The sequence below is a fragment of the Carassius carassius genome, chromosome 24 (assembly GCF_963082965.1).
Source record: "Carassius carassius chromosome 24, fCarCar2.1, whole genome shotgun sequence".
Lineage (NCBI taxonomy): Eukaryota > Metazoa > Chordata > Actinopteri > Cypriniformes > Cyprinidae > Carassius > Carassius carassius.
The window spans coordinates 28785912-28803526 of record NC_081778.1 but is presented as its reverse complement, the minus strand read 5'-3'; the positions used below and the strand labels follow the sequence as shown (position 1 = coordinate 28803526).

General features: G+C 34.8%; 1 protein-coding gene across 1 annotated transcript in view; it reads right to left on the bottom strand.

Moving 5' to 3' along the window:
- Positions 1-2123: 2123 nt before the first annotated feature.
- The window catches only part of LOC132103385 (synaptic vesicle glycoprotein 2A-like), a 19607-nt gene continuing 4115 nt past the window's right edge, over positions 2124-17615 (bottom strand). Inside the window, exons 2-12 of the mRNA XM_059508453.1 lie at positions 15266-15446; positions 14305-14456; positions 12725-12858; positions 12518-12607; positions 11976-12086; positions 10947-11035; positions 10693-10857; positions 6169-6302; positions 4636-4839; positions 4381-4540; positions 2124-3378 (exon numbers count right to left, since the gene is read on the bottom strand). Of these exons, the coding sequence (XP_059364436.1) occupies positions 3195-3378; positions 4381-4540; positions 4636-4839; positions 6169-6302; positions 10693-10857; positions 10947-11035; positions 11976-12086; positions 12518-12607; positions 12725-12858; positions 14305-14456; positions 15266-15446 (1604 nt within the window). The 3' untranslated portion in view covers positions 2124-3194. The remainder of the gene's footprint in view (positions 3379-4380; positions 4541-4635; positions 4840-6168; positions 6303-10692; positions 10858-10946; positions 11036-11975; positions 12087-12517; positions 12608-12724; positions 12859-14304; positions 14457-15265; positions 15447-17615) is intronic.

Genomic DNA, 17615 nt, shown 5'->3' with positions numbered 1-17615 from the left:
GAACAACATACAATAGTACTCTATTTTTCATGTTCAACATTTTTTCTTTTTGTTTTATTATGCCACATATTTATTCATTTACAAACAAACATCTACGATCTCTACAGCACAGTACAATGATAAGGTGATAAACTCTCCGTCACATTTAAATTATGGCAATACACTGAAACTGACAAAAGCATCAGAAGACCTATGGTATATTTGTAGAGTACACTGATGTTGGCCTGTTGTTTTCAATCAGCTGCTGTTTCATCAAATATGGCCAGCAGATATTTTAGTGTGCTTTCTTGCCCGATAGTTTGGAGGCAGAGCGAACATATTTACCACTTATTGCTTTGATTTCTTTTTGCACACAAGATTGATTGTTGCTAAGTGAACACATTTAGAAATACAAAAGACCCTGTAACAAAACCCATTACAGCCAGTACACAATCTTAAGTGAGGACCAAATCCAGGACTGCTTGTACACAGATAAGTCATAGCTTCACTGAGATTAGTTACTGTAATTCACAGCATACAACAGCAATTTGTAATTCAATGAAGGGAACAATAGCTACACATTGGAGATGTGACCATATGAAGGGTTACAAACTGCAGGATTGTCTGGAAATGTGTTCAATGGGCCATTTTGACAGTGACAAAAAAGTTCTATATATAACAGATGACTGGTTGTGCGTACAAACCAAATCTTTAATCATTATCTTTTACAAGCATTCTCTAAATTGCACAGAGTTTTCGGCTCATTTTAAATGTCTGCTAGAGCAATAAGTGTGTCCCATCTGAGAAAACACCTGATGGAGATAAGTCTCAAAATGGTTTCTTTTTCATATCCTTTTTCTGCTTGGATCGCCACACCCTGCTAGAACATCGATGTATTATAAATCACGTTTTGTCTGTGCCGTGATGATGTGAGATCTGCCAGTACAAGGAAGTAGAAAATATTTGGCAATTAAAGATGCGCACGGTCACCACATGGCACATATAGAGATTGTCACTACAGCATCTGTGACACTACTGGTGACCGACGGTCACGGCAGGGATGGCAGCTTCTTAAACAGTTGAATTTCTAAACTGTGTGACTCGTGGCCCTGCGCAATGCCACTTCATCCAATCGAAATGAGCTATAAGGCTGTTATAAACATTTTGACCGCTTGAAAGTTACTATAGTTTGTGTATACTTACTGTAAATCTAAAAACGGTTGAATTGTGTGTCTACTCTGAGCACATAATATGGCTGCTATCCTACAAAACGGCAGTAAAGAACGTTGAATGAAACCAAAAAAGTGCTGTCTGTGTTTACAAGCAACAGGGCGGAAATATAGCTTCCAGCCAGAGGGGTTTTTGTCTTCTCTGATTTTAAATTTTTTTGCTTCAGTATCTGTTTATTTAACCAGTTTTCCATGACACTCCATGGAACTAGTATTGATTGTGCTTGGTAAAATGTAGCAGAATTGTACAAGTTGCTTTTGCTTCCAATGAAATGTTGCTTCATTAAAAAAAATATATATATAATAAATTGGGTTTTGACTTTTTTTTGATACTATTTTCAGTTTCTGCTACCAAGTTACCAAAGAATTGAACATCAGGTCAACAATGATACAGCAAAAAAAAATCACCCTGCATATGGCACTACATCTGTTTCTACAGATACTCATACTCAAAGTAAAAAATACTATAAAATCAAACTCTCATAAACAGTTATATAAATAAATACAAATATTCAGAGAACACTCAACATTTCACATGCAAGCACACATACTTCCACACTTACACCCACACCCACACACAGACAGATAGCTCTGTTTCTTTACAAGAACACAAAAGAAAACATGAAGGAGGGTGTTTGTGTGTACTGCAAATCAGTGTATGGACTTCTTTTATATATATATTTGCTTTGAGAATAACAGATAAACTGTATATACATACATCAAAGGGAATCTAAGACATTATGTTGATAGTTCAACATTTGAACATGTAAATATCTTTTCTTATATATATATATATATATATATATATATATATATATATATATATATATATATATATATATATATATATATATATATATGTTTGTATATTTAAGTGTTCAAACAGACAGACTTGAATTACAGCTAATTTTTATATATTTATATTCAATACATAATTTACATAATCAACAAAATAAAACTATTGTTTTGAGTTTAATCAAATCACATTGTGCTTCATTTATTAATTTTTTCATTTTTCGCATGTGTTAAATGGAGTTTTTGTATGAAAACGGGGGCGAATGTAACGTTCGCACACATTCAAAAGCGACACAACTGGAGCTCTGTGGATCTCAGTAGGAGCACAAATAAACTCTATGTTGAAAGCATAAAACAATAACGCATAATATGAATAATGGCAAACTAAATCATACAAATGATTACCCATCATGTCGCTCAGCTCATATTTTACATCATGTCCAAAGAATCATAGGTAGAGTAGCATAATACAGAGCACTTTCATTAGTTATTTTCACTATCTTCAAGCATATTCTTATGAATCGTCACGCTTCATTTCATGCACAACACCGTCAATAGTCAGACATTTTGAAAGAACAACCGAATTCTTCAGATGGAGTAAAACCAAAAATGATTGAAAAACTGTCTATATTAATGTGATGTCAGTGTTAATGCATTAAAACATTTAAAAAGTTAGAAGTGCTTGAGCCGATATTGCAGAGCATCGCACACTTTTTAAGTTCTTGGGACACAATGGAAAAGAGTAAAGCAACAAAATTAACCATCACCTGCATCACTAGACCAACACTGTCCACTCAAATATATCTACCTACTGATTTCACGGGTCCTCTGTGATGGTTTTAAAATCAAGTCATGGCTTGGATGAAGATTAAAAGGGGAAAGTCAAAATTAACATTTAACAAATTAAATATCACACAAAGCAAAGCTGGAATGTGTTTAACATGGCAGTTTTTCGACATGCACACAAATACACACATGGTCTTCCAGTGAGACAGTCAAACATCAGCTGGGAACATATCTATGCATGTAGATTTGAATGAAATCAAATTAAATGAAATAATAATACAACTGCACATATTGGAGGAATGAAGATATCTGTAAATGTGGGATTTGTTTCGGCTGCTTCCAGCATTGCTCACTCACGGACAGGGTCAAACTCAAACACCACCACCTGCGTGCTGGAACGCTGCACTATTGAAGCACCTGACCGCGAGTCTCAGGGAGCTTGAGGGCCAAGAAGCTTCCGACTGCCAAAGCCCCCGACGCGAAGAGGATGGGCACCGCTTTAGTGATGCCCACGAATGACTGGAAGATGCTTATGCCCAAAACTGCAGCTAACTTACAGAGGGCGTTCAGAAACCCGAAGGCTGTAGTTCTGTGGAAAAAAGGAGGAAAAGAGTAAAAACTACAATAAAATGGATCATAAATTCATCCTTCTATCTATCTATGTATCTGTATTACTATACAAGAGTTTTGGGGGTGGTCAAATCTTTTACGATTTTTGAATGAAGTCTCTTATGCTCACCAAGGCTCCATTTATTTGTGCAAAAAAAGTAATATTGTGAAATATAATTAGAATTTAAAATAACTTTTTTTTTCTACTTTAATAATATTTTAAAATGTAATTTATCTCAGACTCATTTTCTGCATCGTTACTCCAGTCTTCAGTTTCACAGGATTCTTTAGAAATCATTCTATACTAAAAAAATAAATAAAGGTTCTTTATTTGTCACTGATGGTTCCACAAAGAAGCTTTAACAACCATGGAACCTTTCCATTACACAAGTGCCTCTTTACAGTGGAAAAATGTTCTAAGAAAAACATGGTTCTTTTAAGAAAGGTTGTTCACCAAAAAAAAAATTGTTCAGCATTCTTTGCTATCAGCATTCTTTGCTAAATAGAAAGTTATTTGAGATCTTTTATAACACTGTAAATGTCTCTTAAAACATTTCTGAAATAAAACGGTTGTTCAGCGATTGAACGCTTAGGGGTGCTAAAGAGCACATATTGTTAAGTAGGCACTGTCAAAATATTTTCTTGGAAGTAATGCATAGCACTTTGTGGCAAAACCACTGAGACTTTATTCATTTCGACTAAGAATTTTTAGATATGCCCTAAATTATAATATATTTTATCTGCACTGCAGTGGCAATGCAGCACAAAATTACTGACATACATTTGATCTAGTAATCTTTCAAGTCGTATGAAAACGTTTTCATTACAGGAGAAAGTCTTGTTTATATCCAAGTCCTTGACAAATATATGTGTAAGTGCCCAAATACATATTGAGATAACACAAGTTTAATACACATGCACAGAGAAATGGGTACAATTGTGATAGATGCACAGTAACCATAGAAATATGGGCTTGGCCCACCTCTTGTCCGAGGGGTACAGCTCTACCGTTAGCACATCCAGGGCATTCCATGATGCAATGCTGATGCCCCCAAAAAGACAGAGCAAGGCGATCATAGCAGATTCACTGTTTCCAAATGACAGGAAGAAGCAGCTGACACAGGAAATCACACTGGAACCCGCTGCACCAGATGACAAAAATGTTTATTATTTGTAAAAAATAATTAATATTATTCTGAACTCCAAAAATTGCACCGATGCAACTTGTTTTTCTTACCCAGCATTCTTAGACGTCCAATCTTGTCCATGAGCAGAGCTGACACAATGTTCCCAGGCAGGACGGCAAGTGTGCCAAGGAAGCTGACGAAATAGATCATGTAGGCGTTGTTTTCATCGCTGAAATCCAGCATACAGCCCTCTTTGTTATGCAGAAAGGTGCTGTTGATGAGTTTGCTGTTGATCAGCCGATACTTGAACAAGTCTAAAAACAGATGAGGGCTCTTATTAACCAATGCAGCAGCTATTCCTCCCTTACACCAGTTAAAGTCTGTAGGCGTTTCTAGGTCAGACTGCCATACGAATCAATAGGATGACCATGCGTCCTCTTGTTTCCAGACATGTCCTTGCCGTGACTTCTAAATTGCCGGGTTTTGGCTTTGTTTTCCAATTGACATGCTCTCTACAGTTCTTATACATTATACAGTATGTATGCAAATTTGCATTGCTTTGACCGTTCTCTGCAGATTCCACCTTATTACATGCCATGATTGGTTGATTATGTACAATGACTGCACATTATTGGTCAAACCACTTCAGTCATTACGTTCAGCAAGTATGAAAACAATATGAAAACAAAGCCAAAACCTGGACATTTTAAACAACTTCGAAATCACAGTCAAGACTTGTCTGGGGAAAAAAAGGACATATGGTCACTTTAGAACCAACAGACAGATAACATCTTTATGCATGTGGTCTAATGGATTGAGCTACTTTATGACACAGAGGACTGAAAGAAATTGCCACTGCATATTTGATATTTGCCTTTATTCTAAAACTGTGTACTGCCTTCAAATGTTCATTCACACAGGATATCGATAATATATTCATTGCCATCTTGGATTAATTTATTAATTTAGCTCACTGCAGTGCATCCTCACCTTCTGAAAAACATCTTTTTCCATGCCTATGATGCATGAACTTATAAAATACACCTTAAAGGAAAAGTCCACACAAGTCAATGGGACCTGAAACTGCTTAGTTACCAATATCTTCTTTTGTGCTTTACAGAAGGAAGAAATGCATACAGGTTTGGAATGACATGAGGATCAGTAAATTATGACAGTGAACTATCTAATGCAATGGAAGTTGCTTTGGATAAAAGCATCTGCAAATGCATTCACATAAACATTGCAATGCTGTCTAGGTAGGAAGCATAATAGGTTTCGGAACAGAGCCTTTGTTTCTTAGTCTCATCATTCATTTGCAAGCTGTTCAAGAGAAACAATCCTATGACTAAATCAGGGAAAGCAGATTGTCATTCCTTCATAGACAAGCAGAGGAAGAATCTGAGCTGGTGTTGCTAGGATACCTGAAACATTTTTAATGCATTCAATAGCTCTAGAAACTGGAGCCATTTTAACCAAAGAAAAACATGTCATACAAGTGTCTTCTTATAAAGGATCAAATCTTTGAACGATTACAGATGAAATGCAAATATTTTATATGCCTGAATGTGTCAATCGCACTCGACATTCAACAGCAGCACTATATTTGTTTATAGCTAGAAGGGTGCAACTTGTGGTCTTCTCACCTGTGTTGTAGAAGAGGGTGGCGATGAAGGTGCAGTTTCTGAAGAAGGTGTTGCTTGACGTGATATCCTCAAAGTAGCATTCCTCAAACAGGGAGTCTTCAAATACCATAGACTTCATCTTCAGATTCAAGAACCTTTAATGACAAAGAAATTGCTTAGAAGTATTTAGATTTCCTTTAGCATCTACAAAGTGGCCCAAATAAAAATAGACAATGTAAATCTAATTGTATAAAGGATAGAGCTGGTGCAATCACCAAAACACACATTTTGTTTGTCCTGTGGTAAACATGAAACATACATAAATAATATTAAGTACCAAAACAAACAAATTACAACAGAGGAATACAGTAATAAACAGTACAACGCAAATAATAAACATAGCATCATCTCAACTCATCTGCCATCACATGATTTTTAACAACACACTATGGGACTGTCACTAAGGATCAGGGTTGTTATTGTAACTAAATTTAAAACTAATAAAAATATTTATTGTTCATTGAAATAAATCTGAAATATAAATATTGGATGAAAAACCTGAACTTAAAATATAAACTTCAAGTACAAAAATTACTAAAACTAAAATAAAAATAAAGTTACACTATACAGAAATATTTAAATATTTTAAATAAAAAATGCAAAAAGTACAAAAAATTAATAGAACTTACATTAAAATGAAAACTGCATATATTAGAACTGATTGCAATTTTCTTGGCCAATTCCGATTGTTATGAAAAGTGTGAAAGTGTGACCCGCCAAAACAGATTTGCCAATTCTTTCTAAGAATCAGGTCCGGACTGGCCTTTGGGAATACCAGGAGAATTTTCGGTGGCTTGGCTGGCTGACCTTTTTTTTGCCTTCCCAATGTACCAAAGTGATCATTACCGATTTTGTTGTTCAACAAATTATAATTCATAAAGTGAATTATAAATCATAAAGTGGTTAGTCTTGATTGGCAGCACTGCACTTATAAATCATAAGTCACCATTTACACTGAATGCAATAAAATCAGAATCATTCTCGCCCAAAATGTAAAAAAAGTTTTAGTGCTACACTTATTATTTTAGCTATTGATGTTTAAATCAGGCTTCTTTTCCTGTCAGGCAAGTAAGACTGTCTCTCACTTGCTCCTTTAAAAAGTCTACTTGTCCCAGAATTGAGCTCTGTGGTTCCCCCACAGCTTCTTTTGCCCCTACACGTATTACAAATTGCAAACTTTGTGTCTTATTCACTCACAGTGAAGAACTTCTATGTAATATAGTAAATTAAAAGCTAATTTACAATATTGCTAAATGCTACAGTAGTATATAACTGATAATAAAATAATGCTGCTGCCTTAGATTTTGGCCCGAAGAAGTTGTCTTCACACATATGATGCCTTAAATTGCTGTCTTGGTAGGCAACTTACTAGGTTTTTGAACAGAAATAACATTGCATGGTACTAAAATGCTAATAGCAACCAATTATCATTGTCCTAGTTAAATTCTGCCATAAATATAAGAAAAACAGAGGCATGTTCAAAAGACAAGGTTGTTATATAATTCTATCATACTTAAATTGCATTTAATCTGGAATATTCCTTTAAAAAGCAAGCAAAATGCCACAACACAATTCACCTTTTATACAAAGGTCAGGCCTATTAACTGAAATATGCAGAGGTGGAAAGTAACGAATTACATTTACTCGCGTTACTGTAATTGAGTAGCTTTTTTGTGTACTTCTACTTTTTTAAGTATTTTTTTTTTATCTGTAATTTTACTTTTACTAAAGTATATTTTGTTTGAAGTATTGTACTTCGCTACATTTTAAAACACATTAATTACTGAGTAAAAAAAAAAATCGCTCCCTGGAAGCTATGTCAGTAAATAATGGGCAGGAGGGCAAACTGGCGCTAAAATCACAAGAAAGATGCAGACGGACAAAACAGGCGTTAGTGGTGCAGACACCGCTGAAAACGAAACCCCGTCATATTCTGAAGTTGAACTCAAGGAAATGAAGTGAACCCCTGGCCATATGTATACTCTATTATGCTGTGTATGCTGTGCTTGCCTAGGGAGACCAAACTAGCAGTTTATAAAATCTCGACAAGACATCAACCCCACGTAAGCATATAGAGGTGAGCTAAATAATTGCGTCATTGAATTGGTGGTTAAAATGATGCTTTGACATTTTAGCAAGAGGTTTTGCACAAATTAGCCAAAAAGACTGGTGCGGAGTGTGCGATATATATCGTCTGCGATAATATCATAATTGTTGTTTTAATGATGTATGCGCGCATTTAGAGTGTTCTTTCACTGTGTGATTCAGTCTGTTGAAATGCATTTAGAATGAAATCAATCAAAATCATTTAGAATCAAAATCACACAAAGAATGCTGTCTTTTCCTCTAAAAATCATAATCACACACACACACACACACACACACACACATATATATATATATATATATATATATATATATAGAGAGAGATCAGTGGGGATTTCTTTAAGACTGCAAGGGAAGCTCAGCTTCCCCTCTAATGTAAAAAAAAAAAAAACGGTCAAATATTTACTATTGTGTATTATGTATTGTGTTAATCAGCTACATGTCGGCTGACTCGATTTTCTTCTCATACATTCCCGTAGCGTCACAGTGCATTTCCCTGTTGAAGCCGAGCGTCCATTGACTTCAATGGGGCTGCTTTGAACAGTTTTTTTCAGTGCTCCGAAGCTAGACGGTCATTGGATAAATGCTGCGATTATGTCCCGCCCACGGACGCTCAGCGTCTCTGGAGGTGAATGAAGACTGGGCTTCCGCGTGATGATTGGAGGATCTGTCGATCTCCTTTTGACTGACAGCGGTCTGCACCATAAGAAGTCGGTGAAGCTGTTTCACGCTCAGTCCCATGATCGCGGATTTCTCAAGTGTATTCGAAAGACAAACTGCGGCAATATTTCTTGATATTTGTAAAATGCAGAACCACCACAAAATTGAATTGGTAACTAAGACAGATTGAAAATGTGCACTCACACACACACACACACACACACACACACACACACTATAGCCATCTAGTGGTTAAAGTGATTTATTACAATTTTTAAACTGAATTTCCCCAAAAATGGGCAAAAATCTTACATTAAACCTTATAAAATTATCCATGGTATCCCCATGTATGAAAGTTAGAAATCTGGGTCTTTTATGAAGTAAATTTTACCTGAAATGCTTTTTTCTTTTTTTGTATTAAAAAAGCCTATTTAAATAAATATTTATTTATTTATAGAAATGTAAAAGATTTAAATCCTCCAAAAACTGTACAAAGTTTAGTAAAAACATAAATGAACAGAGTAAAATTATATTTGTAAAAAATTTAAATATTTTACTATTACAAAATGAAATGTTATTGTCTGGGGTCAAAAAGACCCCGAGTGTCACTACAAATGAAGACCATCAGAGGGTTATAATGTAGGCCGAAAATGAGCTTCCCCTCTTTGAAAGACCAGCAGCCGCCACTGATATAGATATATATATATATATATATATTTTTTTTTTTTTTTTTTTTTTACAACAGGACAGTAAACTAAGAGACTTGCGTTTTAGACACCATATTGCCGGTTTTTGTTCTATTTCTACAACAAAAATGTATTCCAAACACAGCCACCAAAGCAAAATTTTGCGTCTCTGAGCAACATGACAGTGTTTCGTTTCTGAATGAATCAACCGTTTAAATGATTTGGTTCAATCGCAATGACTCACTTATTAACAGTGACTTGCTGACACATACTGGCCATTTTAATTTCACATTTAAAGTATCTTTTGATTTTTTTTTTTTTATAATTAAGTTTTTATAATTTCAAATGAGTATTCAACATTTTATGTCTGGCATATCAAAACATTATTCATGCATTTGTAACTGCAGGTTAAATGCATTCTTGTCCTGCACTAAACAGTATAATACATCTAAATGCCACGTCCGATGAAGCTTTTGCATTTCCTCTGTATTGAAAAGATGAGTTTGTTGATACTGATTTGCCTGGTAACAGCCCAAATGTTTTATTATTCTAAATAACTGATTCCTTTAATTAAAAACTACTAGTTTGAGATTAATAGGCCTATCCCAGGGGTGTCAAACTCAGTTCCCGGAGGGCCATAGCCATAGTTTAGTTCTAACCCTGCTCCAGCACACATATCATGTAGTTTTCAAATAAACCTAAATGATTAGATTAGCTGGATCAGGTGTGTTTAATTAGGGTTAAATCTAAACTGTGCAGGACTGTGGCCTGGAACTGAGTTTGACACCCTTGGCCTGTCCCATTTTTGACTCCCTCCCACTGTTTAAAATGTAACTAAGTAATTTTTACTCTGAGTAAATTTTAAATGAGCTACTTTTTACTTTTACTTGAGTTGATTTTTTAGACTGGTACTTTTACTTGTACTTAAGTAAAATTTCATTAATGTAATGGTACTTTTACTTGAGTAGAATATTTTTGTACTCTTTCCACCTCTGGAAATATGTTTGGCATACTGCCTATGAGTGGCGCTTACTTGTTGTTGAAGTACTCTCCATTCCGGTGGATCTGGTTCTCCAGGGTGAAGTTAAAGGTCACATGCTCCACTTTTTCTTTGATGAAGACCTTTGTGCGTGAGGAGTACTCTTGTTTCTGCAGGTATTTGATCATGTCAGGGAACCAAACAGTCAGTCCGTAGTAGCTGAAGGCAGAGAGCAACAAAACATGACACAATGCAGAGGGACAAATCATTGGATGGGTTGGAAAATGCATGTAGTTTAGTGTATTTACCTGAAGGACATTGAAAACCACACGGCCATCATCATGTAGGTGGTCCTCCGGTACTCTGGATTAAACATTGTCAGGAAGTTGCCCCACACCTGGAAACCCAAGATAAACAATTGGAAGACAGGCTTTGGAGTTTAAAGTACTGTACACACTTCATTGTTTACAATTTATGGAACCTATGCTGCAAATATGTGTCAATCATAATTCCCATGTGTCACTTAGACACAAGCATGTTACCATATGACCACCTGCAAATGTTAGCTAATTATAACAACAGTCATTTACAGTAAATTCTATAGATACAGTACACTGCTGTTTAAAAGATTGGGGTTGAACAAGATTTTTTAAATGTTTTTTATGTCCCTTAAGCTCATCATGGCTACATAAAAAATACAGTATTCCTGTCATTTGATCCTTCAGAAATCATTCTAATATGCTGATTTGGTTATCAATAAATATATTTTTTTAATTAAATGTTGAAAACAGTTGTGCTGCATAGTGTTATTCTATTATTATTTATGTACTGTATTATTATAGTTTTTATTAATGTTTTGAATGAGCTTTTATTTTCATTTTCAGTTTTTATTTGTCATTTTGCTTTGTGCTTTTGTCTTTGTTCTTTTTAAATATTGTTATTTAGATTTATTTAAGCTTTTATTTAGTTAACACAATTGGTTCTAATAGTTTTAAACCTGGTGCTGCTTGATATGTTTGTGGAAACCATGACACATTTTTTTCAGGATTCTTTGATGGATAGAAATTTCAAATATTCAAATATACAAAATATTTTGTAACATTATAAATGTCTTTTCTGTCACTTATGATCAGTTATTGCCTGTTTGCTGAATAATAGTGTTAATTAAAAAAATAAATACAAATCTTACTGCCACTAAACTTTTGAATGGAATTTTTGACTGATATAAAATAAAATGTGTAAAAGTATAGAATATGTCCTCTGTCGATCATTTGAAATGAAAAGTTCAAATGGATGATGTCATTTTAGTGACTTTTGCTGTGTTTATCGTACTCTACCTGATGGAAGAGGTTGGTCAGCTTGATCCTCCAGCGCTGATGCCAGGCTGTGGCTTCTCCACCCATGTCAACCAACTCATCCATCTGTTTCACCGTCTTAATAGTGGTGACCTGGGGATTTCACAGCATGCTTCAAAATGTGCCTTAATACATTAGTGATATTCTCAGTTTTGTGTGTTAATTGGTTAGAATTAACCAATGGCATGGATAGCCTTTTTTAACTACTTAACAATGAGAGGTGAGCCGTGTCTAATTAAGCGGCAAGATTAAGATTTACAATGCTACTCACTGCAGACTTTAAAAGGGCCCATAACAGTTATAAAATGTCCTTTAAGTTACCAAAATAATTTACATCTAAATAATAACTTTATTCACCTTCATTAAATGTGCATGAAAGCCAATTTGACTCCAGTTCGGCCATTAGCGTGGCTGCATAATTCATTTCTAATTCATACTGAAGAATTGAAATTCCACAGATTTCCACAGATCACTTCCGTTCTAATGTTATTGTTCCTTCTGACAGTGAATGAAGTGGTACTCACAGAGAAAACCCTCTCTGGGTAGCCCTTGGCCCTCATGTTGGTGTCATGGACCTGTTTCAGAATCATCCATCCTTCATCATGTTTTCCGTTCTGTTAAAACACACACATTGCAGCAAAGACATCTTTGATTTACAAACTTATTCTGCACATTTTTTCTACAACATGACCCAAAAACAGATCCAAGCTGGAATGTGGGACGTCACTAACCTCCAGGAAGAAGCGTGGGCTCTCTGGCATGGTGGTCAGTGCAGCGATAGCGGCGACGGAGGGGAACGCACACACCAGCACAAACACTCGCCAGCTATGAAACTGGTAGGCTGAGCCCATCTGGAAACTCCAGCCTGGTTAAAAGGAAAGGGCATATATTACTCAACTAGTTACACTGAATCAGGCTCAGAAACAAACTTTTTCCCACTAGAATTGGTTTCCTGGGGCATTTTTTACGTTTGTAAGGGTAACTTTTACCTATTAAATATATCTGTGTTGTCTTTATGTGTCAAATTACTATATTTATTCAATGAATCCAATCAGTCAATTAAAATACTATACGTAGGTTGTTACCAGCAATACTCTCTTTTTTTTTAATACTTCATGACAGTCGTAAACGATTTTGTTTAATTGAGCAGAGGCAGTTTTTGTCCCAGTACAGTATCAGGGCTCCAGACAAAAAAATTTAAAATTCAGTTAAGGAGTCATTGGCAACTTTAAGAAACAAAATTAGGCACCAAAAAAAAATTATTTAGGTGCCACAGAATAAATGGGTTTTATTTATTTATTCATTCATTCATTTTTTTATCCATATTGTAGATGTCCTTGAAACTAAGGTTCACTTAAAGTGGGAACTACACGTCTTTTCCAAAATGAGAACTATATACAGTACAGTCACAAATAATTAATTATTACACAGAATCTGTGCCAATACCAGGCCCATAACTACGTCAGCATCAATTGGTCATTATTGAGTGTACGTAGTTTGGGCTCCTCCTCAATGCATCCTATAAATACTGTCATATGTCTTGCACACATCCAGTCTGTTCATTAGTAACATTACATTTTATAGAAGGTGTTACATTTTATTTTTAGCACCTTTCATTCATGTAGACAACAGGTTAAGTAAAAATATGAATATGCAATATGGACGCCGAAAGTTCATTCTGAGGTAAATTGTTACGAGGCATTGTTTACAAGCTTTACTCATTTTCCGCAGCATGAAACAATGAATGATTACATGAGACATTTCAGTAAGATGCACTGTAGGTTATCTTTTAATATACCATTTGATGTCCATTCATGTTTATTTGTATTGATTTTAGTGGTCTTTTTACCCCAAGCCCCTATTAATTTCTGACCCTGCAATGAATGCACATTTACAAAGTCATAAAATATCCAAAATGATTCAACATATCAAATTGTTTCCATTTTTTGACTGTAAACATTTGAAAGAGCTAATGCTAAAAATACCAGTTAATTTACAACTAATAAATTATGTAGACTACATACAGTCTTTCCAATTATGACATTATGGCTTTTAAAATCTTGTCATACTTTTGAAGACAAGCTGATGAGATTTATAACTACGGTTCATATGGTCCCTAAATCCTTAATTGGTGGATTTACTTTCTCCATCTCCATCTTAAGTAACCGTTTCAGTCCCCTGTGGAGTAACCTAAGATTAAATTCCCCGCTCAAGGGCACAGTGATTATTGTCAATGGATCTAGAACCTTCCAGCAACCAGCCGAGATCAATTAACCATTAAGCCACAGCACACAACCTAAACAATGGTTACCATAGTGGGGAATGATGGCCCAGGCCATGGCAGCAGCGTAGATGCCTCCAATCATCCAGAACATGCAGAGCCAGCTCAAGTGCTCACCACGCTTCTCTTGAGCCAGAAACTCAGAGTAATACGAGAACACAATGGGAATAGAGCCACCGATCCTACAGCATGAAACAGTGAGGGACTCCAGAATTAGGATATTGTTCATCATTAAAAAAAAAATTAATAATAATATCTGATTTAATATTAAACATAATAGTGGAATATTTTGTTTGCCAATACAATTTTCCGAACTTGAATTTAGCTTGTAAAAATGTCAGGAAGTAGAATTAAAATGGAATTAAATTAAAAAGTAAGATAACTGCTGTTTTTATTACGGTTTTATTTTTTACATTATATATTACCAGTAAACATGGTCATACTCATAGTATATATGTGATATTTCCAGAATCATTAGATGATAGGTATATTAATTAAGTGGTATTTTAAAAGCCACCTACAGAAATGTGTATTTAATTGATTAAATATAATATTTTAATAAATTATATACATTCATAAAATGTGTTATTCCACCATATTTCAAAATAAGTTTATAATATACTCTAAAAGAAAAAAATTGGTGCGGAATTTAATTAGGATTTGCTAGTTAGTAATCAATTTTGACTGATATTTTTAGTAAATACAAAAAATGACAGAAACGGCAAGTAAACCATTGAATTGAACATTACATTTTGAAGTTGTAAGACTGATAAAGTATTTTCTTGTAAACATACTTCATTTAACTTTGAAATATATATTTTTAGAGTGTATCATAGTTGTTATTGCTAACAAAATCTAAAACTATTAAAAATCATTTTTGGTAATTGAAATAAAGTAAAAGAAAAAAGAAAAATAGAAATGTTGTGACTTGCCAGCTTTTTTTAAATAATAATAATAAATGTAAAAGAGACTGTGTGAAATGTGCATTTACCCCACACCAGAGAGTAGACGACAGAACAGGAAAGAGCTGTATCCTTGGACAAAGGAGGAGAAGAAAGCAAAGACACTGTTGATGGAGAGAGAGATAAGAAGTGTCTGTCTGCGGCCGATTCTGTCAGCCAGACCTCCCCAAACAAAGGCACCCACCATCATACCCAGATACACAATTAGACCTGCAAAAGAAAGACACAAAGAGACAGGCCGATCAATAACCATACCAGCATCCTGTCCCAATCAGGATGACTCACATGTGATACTCCATCGGTCAATCAAAGTGATCGGTTGGGTAAAATAACATTTCTGGAACTGAAGCCAAATAACGATTAAAATGTCAAAGTTGTGCTTCTTTTATAGAATGGGACCTATTCATTGTTTTGTGCCTGAGAGCTCAAATTCATGTTGTCTTTTGTTGGTGTGCGAGGATTTCTTTGGTTAGTGAATTCACACTGACGACTCTTTCACAGCTTCAGCACCAGGTCATGTGACTGTGGGTGTGAACACAGACAGGCGTCACCCGGCAGCACCACAGCAGACTGCTGGCACCGATGGGATGGATGTGCTGCCTGCCACGGCAATCAGAAAGCAGTGAATCATCCATGGATGCAATATGAATGACCCAAGGAAAATGATATTCCTCAACTACTGCTCTTTAACATCTGATTAACATAATTTCACACCTTGGGTCTTGTTGGTGAAGCTAGTTGAGCACACCAGCATCCAAAACACAATGGCTCTGTTCCTGTCTGCAGTCTATATAGGCAACATCCTCCTAACTGAAATGGAAACCTCTATATTGACGATAACATTAATATTATGCTCCTTTTATGTGATTTACATGGCAGTCTCAAATCAGTTCATAATATTTTTTAGAGATATATTTAAAATAGGCTATACTTTAAAATATACAAAAAGAATGAACAGAAATTTACCACTAATATAGATGTTATGTCATGTATGTATTATATATTATGTCTATTAGTCATAAATTTAGAATTTATTTGGAAATATATATATAAATATATAAGTTATATTAGTGATATACTTTGTATCAATTTATCCTATAAATAGTCCAAAATATATTTAAAAAAAGTACATTATGCAGTCACCCAAAAGACAGAAAATTTATGTTCTTGGCATTTGAAATAATAGACTAAATATTTTTTTTATTTAAAAAAAAAGTATATTTTCTCATGTACACAATCTACATGTATTTATGTATTCTGGCCAGAAATATCATGGCACTGAAAGTAAATCACATCATTAAATTAGTAATTTATATATTATTGACTTATCATTATCATTAAATTTATATACTGTGTGTATATATATATATATATATATATATATATATATATATATATATATTTAGTTAGAGACAGAGAGATAGCGATAGATAGATAGATAGATAGATGGATAGATTGATAGATAGATAGACAGACAGACAGACAGACAGACAGACAGACAGACAGACAGACAGACAGACAGACAGACAGATAGAAAGATAGATATATCTCCTTATATAATATTTCCTTATGCTTATTTTCCTTATTATTTTAGCATTAGAATGAATAGATTATTTATTTAAAATAGTTAAAAATATATATTTTGGCAATATTTTGGCAAGAAGTATGGCATTAATACAAATCACCTTTTTAAATGTTATGATAAGTACATATATAAACTATACGCATATACAGTACAGACCAAAAGTTCGGACACACCTTCTCATTCAAAGAGTTTTCTTTGTAGATTCACACTGAAGGCATCAAAACTAAAAAAAATTTAATTTTTAAACATTTCTCTTTATTTCACAATCAAAACCAACAGCTATACTCTGATGAGCATCTGTGCTGGTGTCTGCTGTTTCTGCAAGATCTGCAGGTGTTTAAGCTGGTGCTGCAAATGTTTAAGTAGCATTAAAGTTGACTTTGTGAGGTAGCTGTCAGCACTACTTTTCTCTCACCTTGGCCTCATAATGGGCCGCTATGGCAGACAGCCGTGATGATGAACCTTGATAGGCATCACTGCAATGCAGCACAGGGGTCTGGTATCTCAACCCCTCCTCTCCAGGGCCCATCGGCTTACACTGCACAGGACATGCCCGCGGCTCTCAGCACCTCTGACTGAAGCGCTGTCCGCAGGGCAATGCATTAGCAGAGAGGAGTAATGGAACACTGGGATTTAAATATGACAAGACTGCTCTCTTATTAGCAGCAGAAAGTTGTGTTTGAAATCTGGGTTGAATTTGATGGGATAAAAGAATGGGTAATGCAAAACAACACAAACACAATTAAATTAAAATAAAATTTTAAATAAATGTTTACACACACACAATATATATA